The sequence below is a fragment of the Onychomys torridus genome, chromosome 7 (genome assembly GCF_903995425.1).
Source record: "Onychomys torridus chromosome 7, mOncTor1.1, whole genome shotgun sequence".
NCBI lineage: Eukaryota > Metazoa > Chordata > Mammalia > Rodentia > Cricetidae > Onychomys > Onychomys torridus.
The window spans coordinates 46939049-46961024 of record NC_050449.1 but is presented as its reverse complement, the minus strand read 5'-3'; the positions used below and the strand labels follow the sequence as shown (position 1 = coordinate 46961024).

General features: G+C 37.4%; 1 protein-coding gene across 2 annotated transcripts in view; it reads left to right on the top strand.

The window, feature by feature from the left end:
- Atm (ATM serine/threonine kinase) overlaps positions 1-21976 on the top strand; it is a 113076-nt gene that overhangs the window by 73772 nt on the left and 17328 nt on the right. For both annotated transcript variants that reach the window (XM_036192817.1, XM_036192816.1), the window contains exons 40-56: positions 3118-3205; positions 5939-6027; positions 6119-6221; positions 6943-7091; positions 9321-9425; positions 10577-10696; positions 12327-12561; positions 13247-13414; positions 14400-14513; positions 15157-15371; positions 15943-16150; positions 17051-17164; positions 17454-17612; positions 18211-18349; positions 18448-18530; positions 19965-20105; positions 21021-21137. In XM_036192817.1, the coding sequence (XP_036048710.1) occupies positions 3118-3205; positions 5939-6027; positions 6119-6221; positions 6943-7091; positions 9321-9425; positions 10577-10696; positions 12327-12561; positions 13247-13414; positions 14400-14513; positions 15157-15371; positions 15943-16150; positions 17051-17164; positions 17454-17612; positions 18211-18349; positions 18448-18530; positions 19965-20105; positions 21021-21137 (2347 nt within the window). The remainder of the gene's footprint in view (positions 1-3117; positions 3206-5938; positions 6028-6118; positions 6222-6942; positions 7092-9320; positions 9426-10576; positions 10697-12326; positions 12562-13246; positions 13415-14399; positions 14514-15156; positions 15372-15942; positions 16151-17050; positions 17165-17453; positions 17613-18210; positions 18350-18447; positions 18531-19964; positions 20106-21020; positions 21138-21976) is intronic.

Genomic DNA, 21976 nt, shown 5'->3' with positions numbered 1-21976 from the left:
AAAGGTCACCGCTTGGCTATGTCCTTGATCACACAGAGACTGCCTGCCATGTGATCAGATTAAGGGTGTGTGCCACCACTCCCGGACTTCTGCTTAATGGCTCCCTTTTACATACAAATAAAATCACATTTCAGCACAAATAAAATATCACCATACAAATCCTTGTCCATCTGAAATAGCCTATGTATGTGTTTATATATAACCTCACTTTCTTGCCACTAATTCATCCTTACTAAGAAATTGAAATCACAAATATGAGTTATGCCAATGCATACATTATTTTCGATACTAATAATTGTAGATGTCATTAAGATGGAAATTTGGTGTGTTGTTTAGATTGGAAAAGTGGGACCAGAATCATGGTCTGTGAGTAGCTAACAGATTTGGACCAATTTCTTTCTTCCTGGTTTGATAATTTAAATCTCTGCATTTCAGTTGAAAACAATTACAAATCTACATTATGTGGACACTATATAACATGTAACTAGTGTGTTCATAATCACTGTAAATTCATGAAGACAAGTATATGGTAGTAATTGCAGTTTGAATGAGTTTTAGCATTGAAGGTCCATAGGATAATTTTTTTGTTAATCAGGAGTAAATATTAAGTCTTCTGGGAGTATAAATAAAAGCATCTTACATTTTAAAGTCAGCCATTGTGTGAATGGAGCAAACTCGTGCAGAACTGCTCTCCTTCAAGCATTTGTGTGTCTGCATTTGCTTTGACTATCTCTCCTGGGGTTCTTTACCCCCAAAGATCTGATGAAGAAGGGAGGACAGCCAGATGATGTGTACAGGAGTTCACAGTGGCTGTTAGAGGAGCCCACCTGCAGCTCTTAAGGTAGTGAGCACAGTGTGTTTGTAACTAGAATATAGGTAAGCAGTTTACCTGTATTGTCAAGGAAACAAAGTCATTCATTTTTATTCAAATTGTTTAATAAAATTCTTCATAATAGGCATTTGAGATGCATCTATTTTGTTATTGTTGTTTTTGTTTTTCAGTGTTAGTGTCCTTAGTCTGTTTTAAAATAAAGTCAATCAGAATCTTAACAGGGTTTAGCCAGCAGATGTGTACAATTTCCAGTCTTCTTAATAGTCCAGATTCCTAAGGTGATGCCTGACAGAAGTACAGGCAACTGTGTCACACACTGGTTGTCTAAATGAATTAGAGCTTTACTTTATTTCATTTTTGAGACAGGGTCTCACTGTATAGTCCCAGCCAATATGGAGCTCAATATGTTTACCAGGCTGGCCTCAAAAGCAAAGATCCACCTGCCTCTGAAGTGCTGAGTGAAATGTGTGAGCCACCACACCTGGTGAATTGCGGCTCTAGATTGCAGTGGCATACCACTATAGTGTCATCATTTTTCTGAATTTCTGGAAATAAGTAGGATATATGTCATATCTATACCTAAAGGTTACAAAGCAAAAGCAAAGTAGAATGTTGTCGGCAACATTCTGTTACTCGGGCTTTCCTGTGTCTGGCTCCTGAGCCCCCTCCAAGAGGTAAAGGTGATCAGATGTCTGTCATTTCTCAAGTCTAGTTGATATTCTTGTCATATTAGTATGAGCCTGGAAATACAGCCTAGTACTCCGTACTTTTGAGTTTATAAGGCATTTTATCTGCCGTCTTCTTCACTCAGGTTTTTAATAAGACTGTCCGTTGCTGTCATTCTTTAGTTTGTGACTGCCCATGGGCACTGAGAGAAGATACCACAGTTTGTTACCTGTCTGTCAGTGACATACACTTCACTGAGAATTACTGATGCACAGATTTCAACTTAGGAAGATAAGCCGAGTTCATCCTTTCTCCTCTCCTCTCCTTTTTCCCCCTCCCTCCCTCCCTCCCTCCCTCCCTTCCTCCCTCCCTTCTTTCTTTCTTTTTTTTTTTTTTTTTGGTTTTGTTTGTTTGTTTGTTTTGTTTTTTCGAGACAGTGTTTCTCTGTGTACTTTTGGTGTCTGTCCTGGATCTTGCTCTGTAGACCAGGCTGGCCTCAAACTCACAGAGATCCTCCTGCCTCTGCCTCCTGAGTGCTGGGATTAAAGGTGTGCGCTGCTGCCGCCGCCGCCGCCACCACCACCACCAACGCAAATTGTTTCTTAAAGTGATTGTACCAGTTTATATAGTTATCAAAGTGTAATTGATAAGAAAGTGCCACATTGGACAAAGGAAACAAAAGTATAGTTTTTCTAGTTTGAGGGAAAATAGTCTAGAAAACACAGAACATGTTTTAGAAAGATAGTAGAGGGGTTATCATTTTCATTTATGGCAGTATTTAACTTATATCGAATTATTATAAGCATAAGAATAACAGTCATGATACTAAAATTGAGTCACTTACCAAACTATTATACTCATGTATTTAAATGCTTAATTTTAAAGGTAAGGTCTTAGAGTAGATAAATTTGAGTTCTAGTCCCATTACTTATTACTTTATACGCTTAGATTTCAGTGGATCCCATTTACTTTCATCAGATTTCTTAACTTTTTTTTTCAGTTTACTGGAGGTTAAATTGTATCTTGTGGTCTTACAATGTATATCTGAAATTATCAAGTTGAACTTTAGGTAAGACTACTGATACAAGATTGTATCAAATTGGGAAACCTGCTCCCTTTTGGCTCTTGGCAGAACCTACTCTATAAAAGTTGCCTTAAATATAAGGCGAGCGCTTAACAACCTGCTCCCTTTTAAACAGGCTTGTTTCTATATGAATAAGCATGTTTGACATATAACTTTGCCATTTATACAATATTGTTATCATATATAATTTCTCAAATTTCTTTTCCATACCAGGTCTAAAATGATATTCTTTATTTTATTTTTGGTTTTTCGAGACAGGGTTTCTCTGTGTAGCTTTGGTGCTTGTCCTGGATCTTGCTCTGTAGACCAGGTTGGCCTCGAACTCACAGAGATCTGCCTGGCTCTGCCTCCTGAGTGCTGGGATTAAAGGCATGCGCCACCAACGCCCGGCTCTAAATGATATACTGTGTTAAAGTATTAATGGCTCACTGTTATTTTTGTAACCATAATTAGTTTCTTTCTGTTAAAGCATAGAATAAATATATTCTAACCTCTTAGTATATCTTCATTAAAAGAGATGTTCTTATGATAACAGAAGTCCAACATTTGAAGAAGGAAGTCAAGGTACAACTATTTCTAGTTTGAGTGAAAAAAGTAAAGAAGAAACTGGAATAAGCTTACAGGTAAATATTAGAAACTCTGTAACGATTTTTATGTGATGTGTTGGATTATTTTCTTATAGTGATATAATTGATTTTAAAACTGAAGCTACTTATTGAACTAAGCAATATATAGATATATATGTATATATACATACATATATATACATATACATACATACATACACACACACACACACACACACACACACACACACACATATATATATATATTCATGCTCTGAGTAGAGAAATAATTTCCAATCTTGACCTGCTACTTGTTATGTAATGCTGCATAAATAACCAACCCTTTCTGACTTTGACTCTTACATGAAAGACTGAAGTGAAATCAACTGTCTCATGGGGTAAATTTATACCACACAGTTTTTGTCATTGTGTTTTCTTCTATTTTATTTGTAAGTATTTATAAGTTACTAACTTTTTTGTATATATGCATAAGTCACAGAGCAGCAACTTCATTTATAAGTTTCTAAGTACTGTCTCAACATACTTCATAGCGCTGTTTGGCATTCCTGAATCACTCTGACCAGCTCATTCCTCTATAATGGCAGTTTGAACCTCTCTGCTTTGAGGAAACCTCTGAACTTGACTTTTTTCTAGTTGTATTCAAATTGCTTCTGCTTCTTGGAGAGAATAGTTAATGCTCAGTTACTTTTCTATTGTTATGGTAAGAAAACATGACAAGGCAACTTTTTTAAATAAGTGTTTAATTTGGGGTTTATGGTTTTAAAGGGTTATAGTCCAAAATGGCAGAGCAAAGACATGGCAAGGAGAGGGAGAGAGGGAAGCCCGCCCCCAGTGACACACTTCCTCCATAGTCCTTCCCAAACTTTTCCACCTGGGGACCAAGTGTTCACATGTGAGCCTAAGGGGGGCATTCATATTCAAACCACCACGTAGGTAGGAATCCCACAATATCCCACAGTCAGGCTTAAGTCTCTCGACATGTGCTCTTGCCATAACCCCCTCCCTTATTAAAATAGAAAATCACTTTCCCTTTATCCCAGGTTGTTTATCTGTTCTTTCTCAGAAACTTTGGTGTGCTGTACTTTTTCAGAACGGTCTTGTGAACATTTCCGACCTCTACTGTTTAAAACATGTCTGTTCTTGGAGGTGGAAGGACCTTCTCTCTTCCCTGTGTTCTCTTCAGGTGTTGCTGTCTTCTTTCCCTTCACAGCCAGACTCTGATAATGTCTGTATTGGCTCTCTCCATTTCTTCCCTTCAGGCCATTAAAATGCCACTTGCCTAATGTTTTCCATGAGCTAGAAATTGCTAAGTCTGCTAGTCACCTTTCATTTCTTTCTCCTTAACATTTAATTTCACATTCACATCTAGCCGTGTTGCACCCTCGTGCGTGCATGCGTGTGGTTGAAATCAGGTGTCTTTAATCTCTGTCTTGTTTTTTGAGACAAGGTGTCTTCTTAAACCCAGAGCTCACTGATTTTGCTGGGGTGGCTGATCAATGAACTCTAGGGATCTACTCATCTGCCTCCCTAGAACTAGGATTACCAGTGCTTGCAGCTGCTCTGAGCTTTTTATGTGTGTGCTGGGGATCTGGACTTAGGTCTTAATGCTTTCATGGCAAGCCCTTTAGTGACCGAGCATCTCCTGAACTCCTCAGTTCTGTCTTGTGCTTATCATGTGACCCACTAGACTAGTGTTTCTTTTTCTCTTGATAATATATAGTCTCACCTTTCTTTGCTGAATTTTTTTTTTTTTTTCCAGAGCTGAGGACTGAACCCAGGGCCTTGTGCTTGCTAGGCAAGCGCTCAACCACTGAGCTAAATCCTCAGCCCCTCTTTGCTTAATTTTTATGAGTATCTTCTTATATCAAGCACTATTAGAAGAATTATGTGTAGACTTATACCAGTATTAATGGATTTGTATTTAGAAAATACTCCCCATAGCAAAAATGTCAAGGCAAGTAAATTGCTTGCTCATTTTTCTATTAAATGTAGCTTCTATTTTTTTGTTGTTATTTTATTTCATTGAGGTTAAACAGCACTAGTATTTCCTATGTAAATTTCACAAAAGATACTTAAGTAATTAAATTGCTGCTTTATGCATAACACATTTAAAAAACTATTATGCATTTTAAATAAAATTTATGACCTTTGTTTTTGCCAGTTTTAGTAGTTACTCTTTGCAGAACTTTATTTTCCAATTTACAGTTTCATTTGTTGACTAGATTGTTTTGTAATTATTGCTGAATGTGATTTTAAAGAAATCTAATATGTTGGTATACATGTTTTATCTAATTTATAAAATTGTGTCACTTTTTTTAGATTTATTTTCTGCATATGAGTATGTTGTTTGCATGTACATAAAGTGCACCATGTGCATGCCTGGTGCTTGCTGAGGCTAGAAGGGTGCATTGGATCCTATAGTACTGGAATTACAAGTGATTGTGAGTGCAACCATGTGGGTGCTGGGGATCAAACCTGGGTCCTCTGCAAGAGCAGTAGGTGCTCTCAATTGCTGAGCCATCTCTCCAGTCTGTGAACATGACTTCTAAAGTAGACTATCATCATTGTTGTCTGGGACAAATCTACTGTGCTATTGATGAAAATATTTTGTATGTTTTAAATATCATTATCTTTTACTTTTACAACACATTTATAAGTTGTGAGCTATGAATTGATAATGATAAAATTTAAAGCTTATGAATTCATGAACTGATTTTTTTTTTTTTTTCTTTTTTGTAAATTCTCTGTCTTTGGTATTTCTGTTTTCAGGATCTTCTCTTAGAGATCTACAGAAGCATAGGAGAGCCAGACAGCCTATATGGCTGTGGTGGAGGGAAAATGTTACAACCCCTTACGAGGTAAATTGTACTTTTTAGATAGTAATTCTATTTTTTGAAGGAGCTACATGCATACAAAAACAAAAGGTGTTTTTACTATCTTTTCCTGTAGGATACGGACTTACGAGCATGAAGCAATGTGGGGGAAAGCCTTAGTAACATACGACCTTGAGACTGCAATCTCCTCCTCAACCCGCCAGTCAGGAATAATTCAGGTGTACTTTTTTTCTGTATCTGCTTCGGTAAAGCCATCATCAGGGCAACTGCTAACATTATTTTAGTCTATCAGTAAAGTGTTCACGCAGCCAGGTAAACTGCCGGAAGAGGACTGGGGTTACCTCTTTCAGACTCTAGGCTAAAGCCTCAGGTGCACAGGAAAGCTGGCAGGTCAGTGTAGTGTTGTTGATAACATTTTTGTTTGACATCAGCAGAACAAGTTTCTTGAGTGTGTACGGGAGGTACTCTTAGTACTTCACATGGCCTCTAGAGTTTGCATCAGAGCTGGTCCCCGAAACTGATATTTCTATTACTCCTTAATATGGTTAGGTGTTTTCCCATCAAATGCTAGCACTCTCTGAGGAAATACGATAAGCAATATTTTAGAATTTTAGGTGGTATTGTTGATTAAACTTTTAAAAGTTAATTTTTGTTTGCTGTCCCCCCTCTTCCCTGTAGTTCAGTGGTTCTCAACCTGTGGGTCATGTACAACCCTTTCACAGGGGTCACATATCAGATATCCTGCATATCAGATATTTATATTTTGATTCACAAAAGTAGCAAAATTACAATGATGAAGTAGTGATGAAAATAACTTTATGGTTGAGGTCACCACAACATGAGGAACTGTATTAAAGGGTCTCAACATTAGGAAGGTTGAGAACCCCTGCTCTAGTTTATGTGGAGATATTTGACTGTTTTGTAATAACTTCCTTTTAGGCCTTGCAGAATTTGGGGCTCTCCCATATTCTGTCCATCTATTTAAAAGGATTAGATCATGAGAATACAGAGTGGTCCACCGAGCTGCAGGAACTTCACTATCAGGCAGCGTGGAGGAACATGCAGTGGGACCTCTGCTGTTCTGCCAAGTAAGAAGAAAGCTGACTTCATAAAGTAGCCTTCTCCTAGTTTGTTTTTGTCTGACTCTAAAACCGTCATTTTTAAAGATGATCTTATCGATGAATGTTAAGGTGTTCTTTTTGTATTTTACAGCTACTATGGGCTACACATGTGCTTAAATACTTAAGGTAGCAATGAGCAATTAATACAACAAAGCTTAAATTTCACTCTCTAGAATGGGTTTTGGTGGTGCACGCCTTTAGTCCCAGCACTTGGGAGGCAGAGGCAGGTGGATCTCTGTGAGTTCAAGGCCAGCCTGGGCTACAGAGTGAGTTCCAGGACAGCCAAAAGCTACACAAAGAAACCATCTCAAAAACAAAAACAAAAAACAACAACAAACAAACAAAGAAAACCCAAAAAACATTCTCTTCTTTTCACTAGAGAAAAATCTATTCCCTGCCCTCAACCATTTTTGAAGACAGAAATTTTTAAAAAGTCCTTTTCCTTTGAGAATACTGTTTGCTAGAAGGAGGAATACAAAAGCAAGTAAAGGTATTCTTCCTTCTACTTCTTGTCTACATTGAAGTTAGCCACAAACATTTTTATTGTCTGGGATGGTAAAATAAGTTACCTTTGTTACTATTTTTTTCTGTTAAGAAGTAGTACTAGACTAGGAGAAATACCTTTAGTTCAAGGGGGCAGAGGCAGGCATATCTCTTGAGTTTGATGCTAGTCATGTCTACATAGTGAGTTCTAGCCCAGCCAGGGCTACATAGGGAGACAGTGTCTTAAAAAACAAATAGATAAACAGACAAAAAGAACTAGTGCTAAACCAAGATGTCAAGAAGATGAAAGTTGTAACCTGTATGTCAAATCACCATATTTTTTTAAATGAAAGTCAAAACACCTAGACTAGTAAAAGATTAGTAGTTATATAAAAATCTTTTTTTTTTTTTTTGGAGCTGAGGATCGAACCCAGGGCCTTGTGCTTGCTAAGCAAGTACTTACCACTGAGCTAAATCCCCAACCCCTAAAAATCTTTTAATGATGGAACAGAAAAGATTAAGTCATTTTAATTGCCTTAATGGAAAAATGTTTTCATTAATTGGAATGTTTTTCAGATTTCATATTGTAAGTGCTGTAGATTTATTCTCCTTCCACCCCAACCCCACCCTTCTCTCTCAAGACAGTTTCTCTTTGATGCCCTGGCATCCTGGAACTCACTCTGTAGACTAGGCTGTCCTGGAACTCACTGATATCCACCTGCCTCTGCCTCTGGAGTGCTGGGATTAAAGGCGTGCACTACTCCCAGATGTTCTCATATTTTAAAAACATTTTATTGTTTAAACTGGTCTCTGCCTGCTTTTGTAAACTACATAGACAGTTCTTCTCCTTCTTTGGTGTTTCAGCCACGCAGGTCACCTTTTGTGTTTGTTTTAGTCTGGTAGACTATTGTGTAAAGGCTAGAAGCCTGTTTCCCCCAGTTTTCACGTTTGTTGCAGCTTCTTGTCACCCATTTGCTATTTTAATATCCCCAACCTCAGAAGCCATTCTTGACTACCCTTATGTCAGCCACTCTTTTCTGATTTTATATTCATTATCCAAAGCAGAACATATGTTTCACAAGAGAAGGAACTTTATCTGACTTGCCCATTAATGGATCTTTTGCATCTAGTACTTGGTTTTTAAGTGCCTGGAATATAATAAATATTTGCTGAATAAAGAAATGGAAATAAAAGATTGAGAACCAGACAAAATTTTCTAGAAGCTTTTTTTTTTACTTGAAGAATTTAAATGGCCTATAAAGTTCTTTGCTTTTTATTGCTTTGTTTTGTTTATTTCATCTTATTATTTTGAGGCAGGATTTCACTATATAACCTGACAGGTCTGGAACACTATGTGTGCACACCATGTGTACACTAGACTGGCCTTGAACTCACAGAGATCACCCTACCTTTGCCTCCCAATTAAAGGCATGTACCAACACACCCAGCTTTTTTTTTTTTTTTTTAATTTCTGCAAATTTTTATAAGAAATCTTAGTTTTCTTTTCTTTTCCTTTTTTTTTTTTTTTTTTTTTTTTTTGCCAGAGCTGAGGACTAAACCCAGGGCCTTGTGCTTGCTAGGCAAGCACTCCACCACTGAGCTAAATCCCCAACCCCAGAAATCTTAGTTTTCAGTTTTGTTCTTTTGTTTGGTTACTTATACATGCATATGTTAAGATTTTCTGTTTTTGAATTTGTTTTTTCAATGTTACAGCCAAGAACTAGAAGGAGCCAGTTACCATGAATCATTGTATAATGCTCTGCAGTCTCTAAGAAACAGAGAATTCTCCACATTTTATGAAAGTCTCAGATATGCCAGGTATTATAAAAAGACAAGATTATTTTTACATTTAATGCCGTGGCTGCTGTCCTCACAATGTGAGTAGTTTCAATATGAGTATTTGAGCGATGAAGGGATGAAGATGTGGTGTCTGTGATCAGGTGTTTCCTTGCCATTCCCGCTCTTTCAAGAAAGATTTTTTTTCTAGGACTTTATATCAGTTCTTCACTCTGAGCCCTCAGGAAAATCATGATAGTGTTCTCTTCCTGTACAAGTATCCTAAGAGTTTTCATATTTGTCCTCTCTAGGTACATGGCTTCACTCTCTTACCATTATAACTCTACTTTATAAAATGATGATCAGTAGTATTTATAGGTTGCTTTGAGGCACACATGAGATGATACATGATGTCCCAATTAGCTATAACAAGTTAAACATGAAGTTTTTAACATTAGCCACTGACATCATAAATCCTATATATATGACAGAAATAATACTTGCTACCTTTAAACTGATTGTATTAGGAACTACAGAGTCTGACTCAACAATCAGGGAGCCTGCATGGGATTGACCTAGGCTGGGACAGTTGTGCAGCTTGGTCCTCTTGGGGGACTCCTGACAGTGGGAGCATAACCTGTCTCTGACTCTTGCTGCTCCTGGGACCCTACTTCTCATACTGGGGTGCCTTGCTCAGCTTTAATACAAGAGGAGGTGCTTAGACTTACTGTAACTTGATATGCCATGTTTTGTTGATATTCCGTGGGAGGCCTGCCCTTTCCTAAACAGAAACGGAGGAGTGGATTGGGGTTGGGGGCAGAGGAAGGGGTGGGGGTTGGACTAGGAGGAGAAGAGGAGGGGAAACTGGTTAGGATGTAAATAAATGAATGAATAAAGTGTATGCTAGACACTTGGTCAGGCTCCTTCTATATATGTTCTTTAAAGTAACTTCAGAGGTGGAAAACAATAGCTGTGGCAGAATTCAGTAGCGGATTCAAGGACAGATAGACATGGCAGAGCTGGGCTTTCAGTTTAGGACCGTATGATCCTAAGGCCAATGCTAGTCACGTTGCTATTTCATCATCACTGTTGTTTGTGTGTGTTCGTCTTAGGTCAGCAACAGTGTCTGTTAAGTGTGAATTGAACTTCATGCTAAAACCTTAGTCGTTTCAGGCTCCTCTCTCTTACCGCAGAGTGAAAGAAGTGGAAGAGCTGTGTAAGGGCAGTCTCGAATCGGCGTACTCGCTGTACCCCACACTTGCTAGACTGCAGGCACTTGGAGAACTGGAAAACACTGGGGAGCTTTTCTCAAGGTATGTGGTTCATGGGTTTTGATAATCCTGAAGTGCACTGTATTGCTAGTAGTAACATATGGTGGGCATGATTATTTGTTTTGTTAAGTGAGGAAAAGTTTATTTTGCTTCATGGTCTTCAAAGGTTCCAGCCCATTATTAGCTGCTTCCGTGTTGGCCTGGATTGTGTTGATCGCACAAAGCAGGAGGAAAGGGAAAGATTTATAATAAAGTAACTTGATAAATTTTTCTCAATTGAGAAATGTAATGCTAGTAGGTATAATCTAAGAATTGAAAGTGAAAGCTCTTCAAGTCTTCATTGATTTTAAGAGTATATAGAGGTTCCTATGCTTAAAATATTTTAGATCTGTTGCTCTGAAATCATTTGTGGAGGAAATAGAAGTTTGGTTTTTATGAACATGCATTGTTTCTTAGTTTCCCTGGATCTTTTTTTTTTTTTTCTCTCTCTCAACACGTATTGAAAGATAAGATAGTATTTCTTATTTTATGCATGTTAAAGGCAATGTATTCATATAAATGAACCATATATTCTGCATTTTCTATTTTTGGGGGATGGGTTTTGGTTTTTTGAGACAGGGTTTCTGTGTAGCTTTGGAGCCTTTCCTGGAACTCACTCTAGAGCCCAGGCTGGCCTCAAACTCAGAGATCTGTCTGCCTCTGCCTCCCAAGTGCTGCGTTTAAAGGTGTGAGCCACCACTGCCTGGCATATTCTGCATTTTTAATGATGTTAGCACATGGAGTCTTTAAATACCAGCTTTTTCTTCAGTGAACTGATGTGTTGACAGCTATACATAGTATCATTTGCAGGTAACTAATGAAGTTAGTTGATTTCCTTGTAGAGGTGTCCTCCTTTGCTGCAAGGAGGACTAGAGGAGTAGTCATGTCTGAGGACAGCATTCTCACTTCAGAACAAAATCTATTTGGAAAGGCTGCCTTTTAAGAAAATCTTTTAAAGTACCCATTATCTGTTACCTTTCTGTTGACCTCTAATTACATAGTATTTTTCATGATTTACATATTTAGGGTTATTTATAAGTTCTAATGTAGCAGGAATCTTAAATGGTCTTATTAATAAAAACAAGCTTAGGGCCTGGTATTGGGGTGAAGGCTGGAAGATCAGAGAAGCAGAACAAGCCACAGCTACCTGACCTGGCCAGTTCCTCAGCTGATCCTGTTTCCTCAGACTGGAAGCCTCTGAGTCCTTATCCAAATGGATCTCAGTTGAACTGCTGCTCAAAAGCCTAAAATCTTAACCAGCCAAGTGCTTCTAGTTTCTGGTCCTCACACCTTATATACCTTTCTGTTTTCTGCCATCACTCCCTGGGATTAAAGGCATGAGTCACCATGCTTGGCTGTATCCTAGAACAGATAGATTTCTGCCTCTGGAATGCTAGGATTAAAGGCGTGTGCTACCACTGCCTATCCTCATGTTTAATATTGTGGCTGTTCTGTCTCTGACCCCAGATAAGTTTATTAGGGTGCACAATATTTCGGGGGAACACAGTACCACCACATTCTAATCTTGCTACTACAAGAGTTCCTTGTATAATATACAGTGTCTTAAGTTTCAAGACCTAAGAACCCTTTTCATTTCATTTGCTCATGTAAGTTAATGTGACTTGACTTTCAGGTCAGTCACAGATAGAGATCGCTCTGAAGTGTATTTGAAGTGGCAGAAACACTCCCAGCTTCTGAAGGACAGTGACTTTAGTTTCCAGGAGCCTCTCATGGCTCTACGCACAGTCATTTTGGAGATCCTGGTACAAAAGGAAATGGAGAACCCCCAAGGAGGATGCTCTACTGACATTCTCACCAAACACCTTGTAGAATTCTCTATTCTGGCCCGAACCTTCAAGAACACCCAGGTAAAAAGCTTGTAAAATTATGTCATCTCACTTCTTGGGCTTTTTTATTACTCAGATTCCAAAAGGTATAATAATGTGAAGAAGAATGTTGTTGAACACTAGAAATCACTACTGTGTATAAAGTTATTTAAGATTTCATGTTGAGCCAGGCTTGTGTGCAGACCTATAATCCTGTTATTTTAGAGGTTCAAAAGTTTAGAGCCTACTTGGGCAAGAGAATGAGTTCAAGGTCAACTTGAACAACCTAGTGGGACCTGTCTTAAATGCATAAAAAAGGGCTGGGACTGTAGTTGTGTGATACCATGCTTGTTTGCCTAGCAGGAGTAAGGCTGTGGGATCAAACCCCAATATTGAGGGGGAAACCAAAACAAAACTTCCATATTGGATTTAGACAAAAACCTGAATTTAACATTTACCTTTTCTCGAGCCCAATTTCCTGGTTATAAAATGAGAAGATACCCAACCTGCTATAAGGTACAGGTAACAAAACAATGGTTTTACATACTTATACATACATGAGCCATGCGTGGGGAGATTTTCTGGTCTGAGGGTTTGGTAAATAAACAGGAAGCCAATTAAGATAGTCCCTGACAAATAGCGAAGTTCTTTGTGAATGGTAGTTGCTGCTTTGGTTTTTAATCTTAGTGGTAATAGTATTTATTTCCATATGCCATTTTCATTGCAGCTCCCTGAAAGAGCAATATTTAAAATTAAGCAATATAATTCAGCTATTTGTGGCATCTCTGAGTGGCATTTGGAAGAAGCACAAGTGTTCTGGGCAAAAAAGGAGCAGAGTCTTGCCCTGAATATTCTCAAGCAGATGATCAAGAAATTGGACTCCAGCTTTAAAGAGGTGTGTTGGTTTAGTTGGCTGGTTTAGTGTTTTGATGTTATTGAAGAACATTTCTGTGCTTCAGGATGTCTGTAATGAGTAAGGTTTTGTTTTGTTTTTCCATTCTTTTTTTTTTTCCTTTATTTAAAAAAGTTTTTTTTTTTTCCATTTTACATACCAACCCCAATTCTCCCTCCCTCCTCTTCCTATCTCCCCCCCCCACAGTGATTAAGGTTTTGAAATTACTGACCCATGAACAATATACTATGAAAAGGAATTTTGAAAACTAATGTCAGATATGAGACTTGGAAACTTTTAATTAAAACAAATCTATCCATCTATCTTGTAGTATATTCATTTAATTTATCCCAGTGCTAAATATAGAAGTCAAGAATGATATGTAGAAAATAAATTGAAATGCATACTATAACTTTGAAGAAGCAAGAACAAAAATGGAATTAGATATGTCTGGAGAAGAAAAGTGGAAAACAAGTTAGAACAAGTTTTCATTTAAAGTGCTCTGAAAATACCACATTCATTGGACAGTGCAGGGACACTGAATTATCACAACAAAGCACCAGGTTCCAGTATAACTTACTTAAATATTCCATAATAGTACAGGCCCTAAAGTATGGGCAGTTTTCAGTTTTTGCATTGACAAAGTAGGAAATAATGATATATATACCTAGTTCATAGGATTCCTGTAAAAATTATGAGTTAATATGCATAAAACTGTTGGAAGGTTCCTAGCATTTTTAAGTACTCAGTAAATGTGAGTTGTTATGATGATGATGATGATGAAGATGAAGATGAAGATGGACGGAGGGATGGATAGATAGATTAGTTTGTTCAGGGTGGTTATTTCATGAACTTGCATACTTACAACTATTTAAATAGTTATATGGTAAAAACATTAAGAAAAATATTTCTGATTGCTTTTCTACCTACATGGAAGACATTGTGTAATCTTGAAAAGGAATTTTAAGATTTTTGCTTTTCCATACAGAATGATGCAGGTCTAAAAGTCATATACTCAGAGTGTCTGAGGGTTTGTGGCAACTGGCTGGCAGAAACTTGCTTAGAAAATCCTGCGGTCATCATGCAGACCTACCTAGAAAAGGTAGGTTGTTGGTGCAGCTCTAAAGATTGTTGTTTAGCATAAATACACTTGATCCTTTTATGAAGACTACGTATATCTCAAAAGCAAATGAAAGTGGTTCATTGCTTCAGCTCCTGCTGGGACTCTTTGTAATCCTTAGAGCAGAATGAAGCAGAATGCTGCAAAAGAAGGAATAACTGAATGCATGTATATCTTCCATCTACTCTTTAGACCCACCCCTAGCTACTCTTTCAAGAAGTTATTTCTGGTTATTCTGTATTTATTCTACAAATACCCTATTAGAGAACATACAAGCCATCAATACTATTTGTGTATAGTCCAACTACCCACAGTAAGGGTTAGGATTTCACTCCTCTAGTCCCCATTGACCTTACCATTTCTCCCCTTTGTCCTTCATTGTCACTAATTTGGGAAATAGTCATTTCACTCAGTAAGCTTAACATGGAAGGTAAGATGTCATTGTCATGGATACTGAAGAACCCTTCATTTCTGCACAGTTCATTGCAGCTGTTAGCTGATAAGGGTTCCATGCCATCAAGTTTTGAATTTACATATACATGAGTGGATTGTCTTGATCCAAGTGATTCTTTAACTATGTTTAATACTTGTAAATACGATCTAAGTGGAATGTATGTTGTTGAAGGCAGTGAAAGTTGCTGGCAGTTTTGATGGCCAAAGCAGCGAGCTCAGAAATGGACAGATGAAAGCATTTCTCTCATTGGCACGGTTCTCCGATACTCAATACCAGAGAATTGAGAACTACATGAAGTCATCAGAATTTGAAAACAAGCAGGCCCTCTTAAGAAGAGCCAAAGAAGAAGTGGGCCTTCTAAGGGAACATAAAATTCAGACTAGCAGGTAACTTTATGTCTCGAAATGGTGGTTTTATGTTCAGCTAAAGGAGAGTTTACATGAAAATGTGACTTGAACCTGTCATCTGAATTACAGTTTAGAATACTTAAACTGGCTTTTTTTTTTTTTAAACAGGCTTTTTCAGTCCTCCAGTGGTTAATCACATCAGTCAGTCTTTAGTACACTGACAGATGTTCTTCTTTGTAGAGCTGATGTCTTTCTTGGTTTAGCTCTTGGCAGAGTACATGGATGTTAGTTGTTTGGTTTTCCTGGGTACCAAAATAAGTATAGAAAACTTGCCTGTTTTGGTATTGTCAAGTTCCTTTGAGTCTGCATTGGGTTTTTGTATGTTTGGAGCAAGCAGAAAATTAACTAGAGTCTACTCTGTCCTTGGGTGTGTCGAAGTTCTATTAGTTGCAGTTGTGACAACATTTAGTTCCTTTTATTATCCATTGAGTTTTGTCTTTTTCCTTTCTTGAAATAAACACCTTGTTTTTCATTTGTGCTATATATCATGTATGATTTTATAGTTATGTAAAGCTTTGTGACTTTTATGTTTGAATTTATCAAATACAAGATACACAGTAAAGGTTCAGAGAGAACTGGAGCTGGATGAATGTGCTCTCCATGCCCTGAAAGAGGATCGTAAACGCTTCCTATGTAAAGCAGTTGAGAACTACATCAGCTGCTTGCTAAGTGGAGAAGAACATGACATGTGGGTGTTCCGACTTTGCTCCCTCTGGCTTGAAAATTCTGGAGTTTCTGAAGTCACTGCCATGATGAAGGCAAGTCTTACCCAACCCAGCATTTGAGCATCTCCATTAAAAACTGAGACATAAGCTCCTTCAGTGTCTGGTGTTGTACATCCCTGTGTAACCCTAGCAATGGGATTGGTGCTTCATGAATAAGTATAAGCACTAAACGATGCAGACTTGTATGGAGGCGAGAGTTTTTATCTTTACAGATCCATATGGAAGTGCCTAGAAGAGAATGCTAGATTGGGGAATAGAAAAGGCAATTAAAGATAATGTGATCCTAAGCAAGAGTTTTCCTTTATGTATGCTTTTGAGGGATTTTTTTTTCCCAGTAGAGTGCTTTTACAAATAAAAAAGTTCATAACATATACAGGAGTACTTTCTAATTTTTTTTTTTTTTTTGAAAAAAATCTTAAGATATGGTCATGAAATAAATATATATTCTCATTTAGTTTGAAGGGAAAAGGTAAAATGTTTCTCTGGAATGAAAAGAATGGTAAGACTCAGGGTTAGCAGAACAGGTCTGTTCTACTGTATGTATTAAACTTCATCATTTCCGGCATGTAGGGAAAAGAACTTGCATTTTGTTATTCACTGACTTCTTGGGAATGGAGACCATAGGAGGACTCGGGTCCACATTTGTCTTTCTCAGAGTCATTAGAATGTATGCAGTGGTTAGCATACATCATTACCTCTGGATGCAACTTAATTTAGGACTAAGTATTTTTTATCATCACTGAATCAAGGCTTCCTAGGCTTTCCATTAGAAAGGCTTTCAGACAGGCCAAGAGACAAGAGAAACTGTGTAGTTAGTGAAGTTTTGACAGCCACTAGGTTGTGTTAGTAGAGGAACATTATTTTAGTATCATCATTTTGGCTTAGATATGAGGTTATATTACACTTTCTTAATTTTGCATTTTTTAATGGCAGAGAGATGGAATGAAGATTTCATCACATAAATTTTTGCCTCTTATGTATCAATTGGCTGCTAGAATGGGGACCAAAATGATGGGAGGCCTAGGATTTCATGAAGTCCTCAATAATGTAAGTAGACCTGAAGTCACAACATAATAATCCCCTTTCTTTTATATTATTGAGTACCAGATAGAGAAAAATGAGAAATCAGAACATAAAATTGTTTTCTTTTATTCCAGATAAATTTGTCTCATATTTCTGATGTTCCTCTCTAGTTCTCTTTCACACAGACATGCACATATACTACTTACTGCATAGTAATGACATTAACTTGAATTTAGATGTGAAGCACAATGAAAAATGTATATTTTAATTTTTTCTATTTGTATGAAACTAACGGTTATTAATTTTCTGATAGCTGATCTCTAGGATTTCAATGGATCACCCCCATCATACTCTATTCATTATATTGGCCTTAGCAAATGCAAACAAAGATGAACTTTTGAGCAAACCAGAGGCAGCAAGAAGGAGTAGAATAACCAAAAATGCACCTAAAGAAAGCTCCCAGCTTGATGAGGTATTCGAATTAAATATAAGTACCCTTTGTGTTATGACGGTCATTCTTTCTCAGAATATTCCTTTTCTTAATTCTCGGAGATTTTAGGGATATGTGTTGCTGGTAGTATCTAGATTCTAAATCCATTATTATGATGATGCCTCTCAAAACTGATTAACAATTCCTGAACATTTTCCAGAGCATAAATACTTGGATTTGGTTTTGTTTTCTTGTAGCAATGGACAAAGAAAATATATTTTTTTATTTGTAATATATGTGAGTGTTTGCATGTGTATGTCTGGTGCCCACAGAGGCCAAAAGAGGCTTTTAGATTCCCTAGACCTAGAATTGTCATGTGTGTGCTGGGAACTGAACCTGGGTCTTCTGAAAGAGCAGCAAGTGCTCCTAACACCAAACTATCTCTCTAGCCTCAGAAAAATAGATTTTTTTCAAAAGTACTCAATCATTAACCTTGAATTTTTTATGTGTATATTTCATTCACTGTATAGGTGGTTTATAGTCCTCCAATTGTCTAGATATAAATTTTCTTCTATATTCTCCAAGAAGCTTAAATATTCCTTGTTCTGTCTTTCTTTGTTCCTTGTTGTTGGTGATATAGGACCGAACAGAGGCTGCAACCAAAATAGTACATACCATCAGAAGTCAGAGGTGTAAGATGGTGAAGGACATGGAGGCGCTCTGTGATGCCTACATTATACTGGCAAACCTGGATGCCTCTCAGTGGAGGAATCAGAGAAGTATGTTTGAAAGTGTTGCTGCTGCTGTTACAGCTTGACCTTGGGTGATATTCCTTAGTTTACTGTTATCACTAAAATCTCTTCATTTTTAAATGTAGAAGGCATCAGTATTCCAGCAAACCAGCCAATCACCAAACTAAAGAATTTAGATGATGTTGTTGTTCCCACTATGGAAATCAAGGTAATTTACCATTAACTCTTGGTTTTTCACTTTTTTTTTTTTTTAATTTTATTTAATTTTTTTTTAGGACCTAACTGAGGGCCTTGCGCTTGCTAGGCAAGCACTCTACCACTGAGCTAAACCCCCAACCCCAACTCTTGGTTTTTAATAAGAATAAATTACACATTAGTAAATTAAGTTATTTGTAGATCTTTTTATGTAGTCTAAATGGCTGATTTTTGCAGTTTCATGTGTTTCCACTTAGATTATATCAGATTTCCTTTGCCTAAGCCTTAAAGTAGTCACAAGCTTCTGAGAATCCCCATTGTTCACTGGAACTGAACCTAGTATATGCTGGGAAGCCTTTTTATACTTTTAAGTGTGTGCATGCATGCCTGTGTGTGGGTATGGTGCCTATGGCAGCCAAGCACTTCCGCTGAACTGTACCTGAGGCTCTTGGGGTTTGCAGGTGTACACCATCACTGCCCCTAGTTTGCTGTAGTTGTTTTGTTTTTTAATAATTCAGTATATAGTGGAAGTATTGGTTGTGATGCATTATATTATTTAGTAAAACAACAGGTGTTATAGTACTTTGAAGCTGCTGCATGTACATACTAAATTTAGCTATTCACAGTGATCTTTTATTACCAGAAGTGCCATGTGGGCAGGATGTATGTAACAGTTAAGGTAACCATTTCTGAAACTGATGTGATAAGTACATGGTACATCTTTCACTCCACTTGTACATTCAAATTAGTATCTTTTGCTACTGAGTTTGACCTGTTACTGCATCATATGGGTTAGCAGATTTAGGCTATGTTTTTTAACTGAGTATTTCTTCACTTTTCAAAATTTACCTGATGTTCTTGTGAATTAAATAATTTCTTAGATGATTTAACATACATAAATGACAACTAAGTTCTAATTTTTCCAGTAGTTTTTTTGGCAACGCTATTCTTTTTTTTCTTTTTTCTTTTTTCCCCCTCTGTATCTTTGGAGCCTGTCCTGGAATTCGCTCTGTAGACCAGGCTGGACTCCAGCTCACAGAGATCTGTCTGCTTCTGACTCCTGAGTGCTGGGATCAAAGGCATGCACTACCACCCAGCTTCAGCAGCACTATTTTAATTGACTTGAAATGCTGAAATTTTATTAAAATATATTTAAGAAAGTAAACTAAATTATATGTGATTTAAAAATCTGGAGCTCAGCCCTGGGACTGACATGGTGGCACACAGATAGATGCTTACCCAATGTACACTCACACATACAGAGTAAATAAGTAAGTGAAATAAAACCTATCAATGTTATTTATTCTAACTTTAAACAAAGTAAGTTAGAGATCCAGATGTTAGCAGCATGTTCTCATTTATTTTTCTGCTTACTATTTATAATTTGTTTTTGTTCAATGTTTCTTATTTATCTGACCTATAATAATTATTTTTCATAATTTATTAGGTTGATCCCACAGGAGAGTATGAAAATCTGGTGACTATAAAATCATTTAAAGCAGAATTTCGCTTAGCAGGAGGTTTAAATTTACCAAAAATAATAGATTGTGTGGGTTCTGACGGCAAGGAAAGGAGACAGCTCGTCAAGGTGAGAGCTTCCTGTTTCTAGTATAGTCCTTTGAGGATTAAGGACATCAAGGTCAAGAAAAACTTGAGTCAATGTTTTTTTCTTCCCTCGTTTGGCTCTCTGGATCTAGCTTTATCCTGAATAATGACAGGTAGGAAACATTTGTGAAGTAGACATACAGTTTGCTAGAACTAAACTGCTTTATTATTGTATGTAAAGACTAGTAGAGAAAGTCTCTTTCCTACTATTGTGGATTAAAACCAGGGCCTTGCTCATGCCCAGCAATTCTCTGCTTGGGAGATACATCCCAGCTCTCTTTTAGGTTTTATTTGAAATAGGTCTTGCTAAGCTGACTGGGCTGGGCTTGACTTTGGAACCCTCTCACCTCAGCTTCTGAAGAAGCTGGGATTGTAGGTCTGCACTACTAGGGTTAGCAAGCTCTTGTGTGGTTGATCAAGAGAAAGAATGTTACCAAGGTGTATACACATCATGAACTTGCTTGTGAAAAAAGCTTTTGGTGGTAGTTAGAAAAGATTTAAGGCCTTTGCTTATACTGGGCCTAATAGTGTGCCACCTGCTACTATATTGGAAAGTAACAGCATCCTGTGCTTTGCTTGCGTAGGTGCTTTTGGGGTCTTGCTGAAGATAGAAGAGAGAGGAAATAATACTTTACCTGGGTGTTTTGTATTGTGCCTTCAGGTGAAGTAGTTCAGTTATTAGACAAGCAGCTAGGAGAGACTTAGTCTTTTGTATTAGTTGCTTCTCAGTTTCATAGTTTTTTTCTAAATGAAAGAATGGCAGTAGATAATGATTCAAGAGACTCTGAGGAGGCTCATAGCTCAGATTGATTTCTGAGTGCCTTGTAGTGCCTGTTCTGAGATGACCGTGTGCTTACAGTAAAGTAAACTGTACCTGTTTATGTCTGTTGTTCTAAAGGGCCGTGATGACCTGAGGCAAGATGCTGTCATGCAGCAGGTGTTCCAGATGTGCAATACACTACTACAGAGAAACACTGAGACTAGGAAGAGGAAACTGACTATCTGCACATACAAGGTAACTTACTGACTTCTATTCTGGTGCACTATTTGGACCAAGGATAAGCAAATGATTTCTGTGAAAGGAACAAATAGTGAATATTTTAGACTTTGAGAGCCACTTAGCCATAGACGGCCACTCTCTGGTTGGACAATACAATTTTCATTTTTATTTTAGTATCATTTAAGGTTATTTGCCATTAGATATTTTCTATAGGCAACTGAAATAGTCTCCCATTATTAAGTAATGTGATGTAGGGATTATGCTGTCATTTGCATGTATGTTCATAGTTTGTTTTATAGGTCCTTACTCAGTACCATCTAGGTTGTCTCTGGGCGTGCGCTACTACAAACAGTGATGCTCTGCATTGAACAGATAAAGTGAACTTGCATGTTTCATTCATACTTTGGTCAGTCTGTTGGAAAGATTTCCAAAAGTTGGATTGATAGGTAAGAGGACACAGGCAACTATAATTTGGTAGATTTTGCTAGAGGATGGTCAGTGGAGTCATACCCATTTCCATGTCCTCCACAATTTGCTTAAGAAATCTTCAAATCATGTTATTCTATTAGCTGATCTTTGGCTCTTTAATTAACTCTTACTTAATGCAAGCCAAGATTTTAATAGTTAAACATTTAGATGTTAATTATCTTTCTTCTAAGAGATAAAATTCCATAGTTTGTCCTTTTCTGGCTTTGTTCCCAGGTCTCATTTCCTCTCCATCCTCTGTCACTGTTGTAGCAGGACTTACTGCTGATGCATTTTCCTTTTCCCAGGAGGATAGGAATAAACTAAGAAGTATTTAATTCACCTAGTCAAGAATTACTTCTTTCCAGACAGTCTCTCTATCTGGTTCT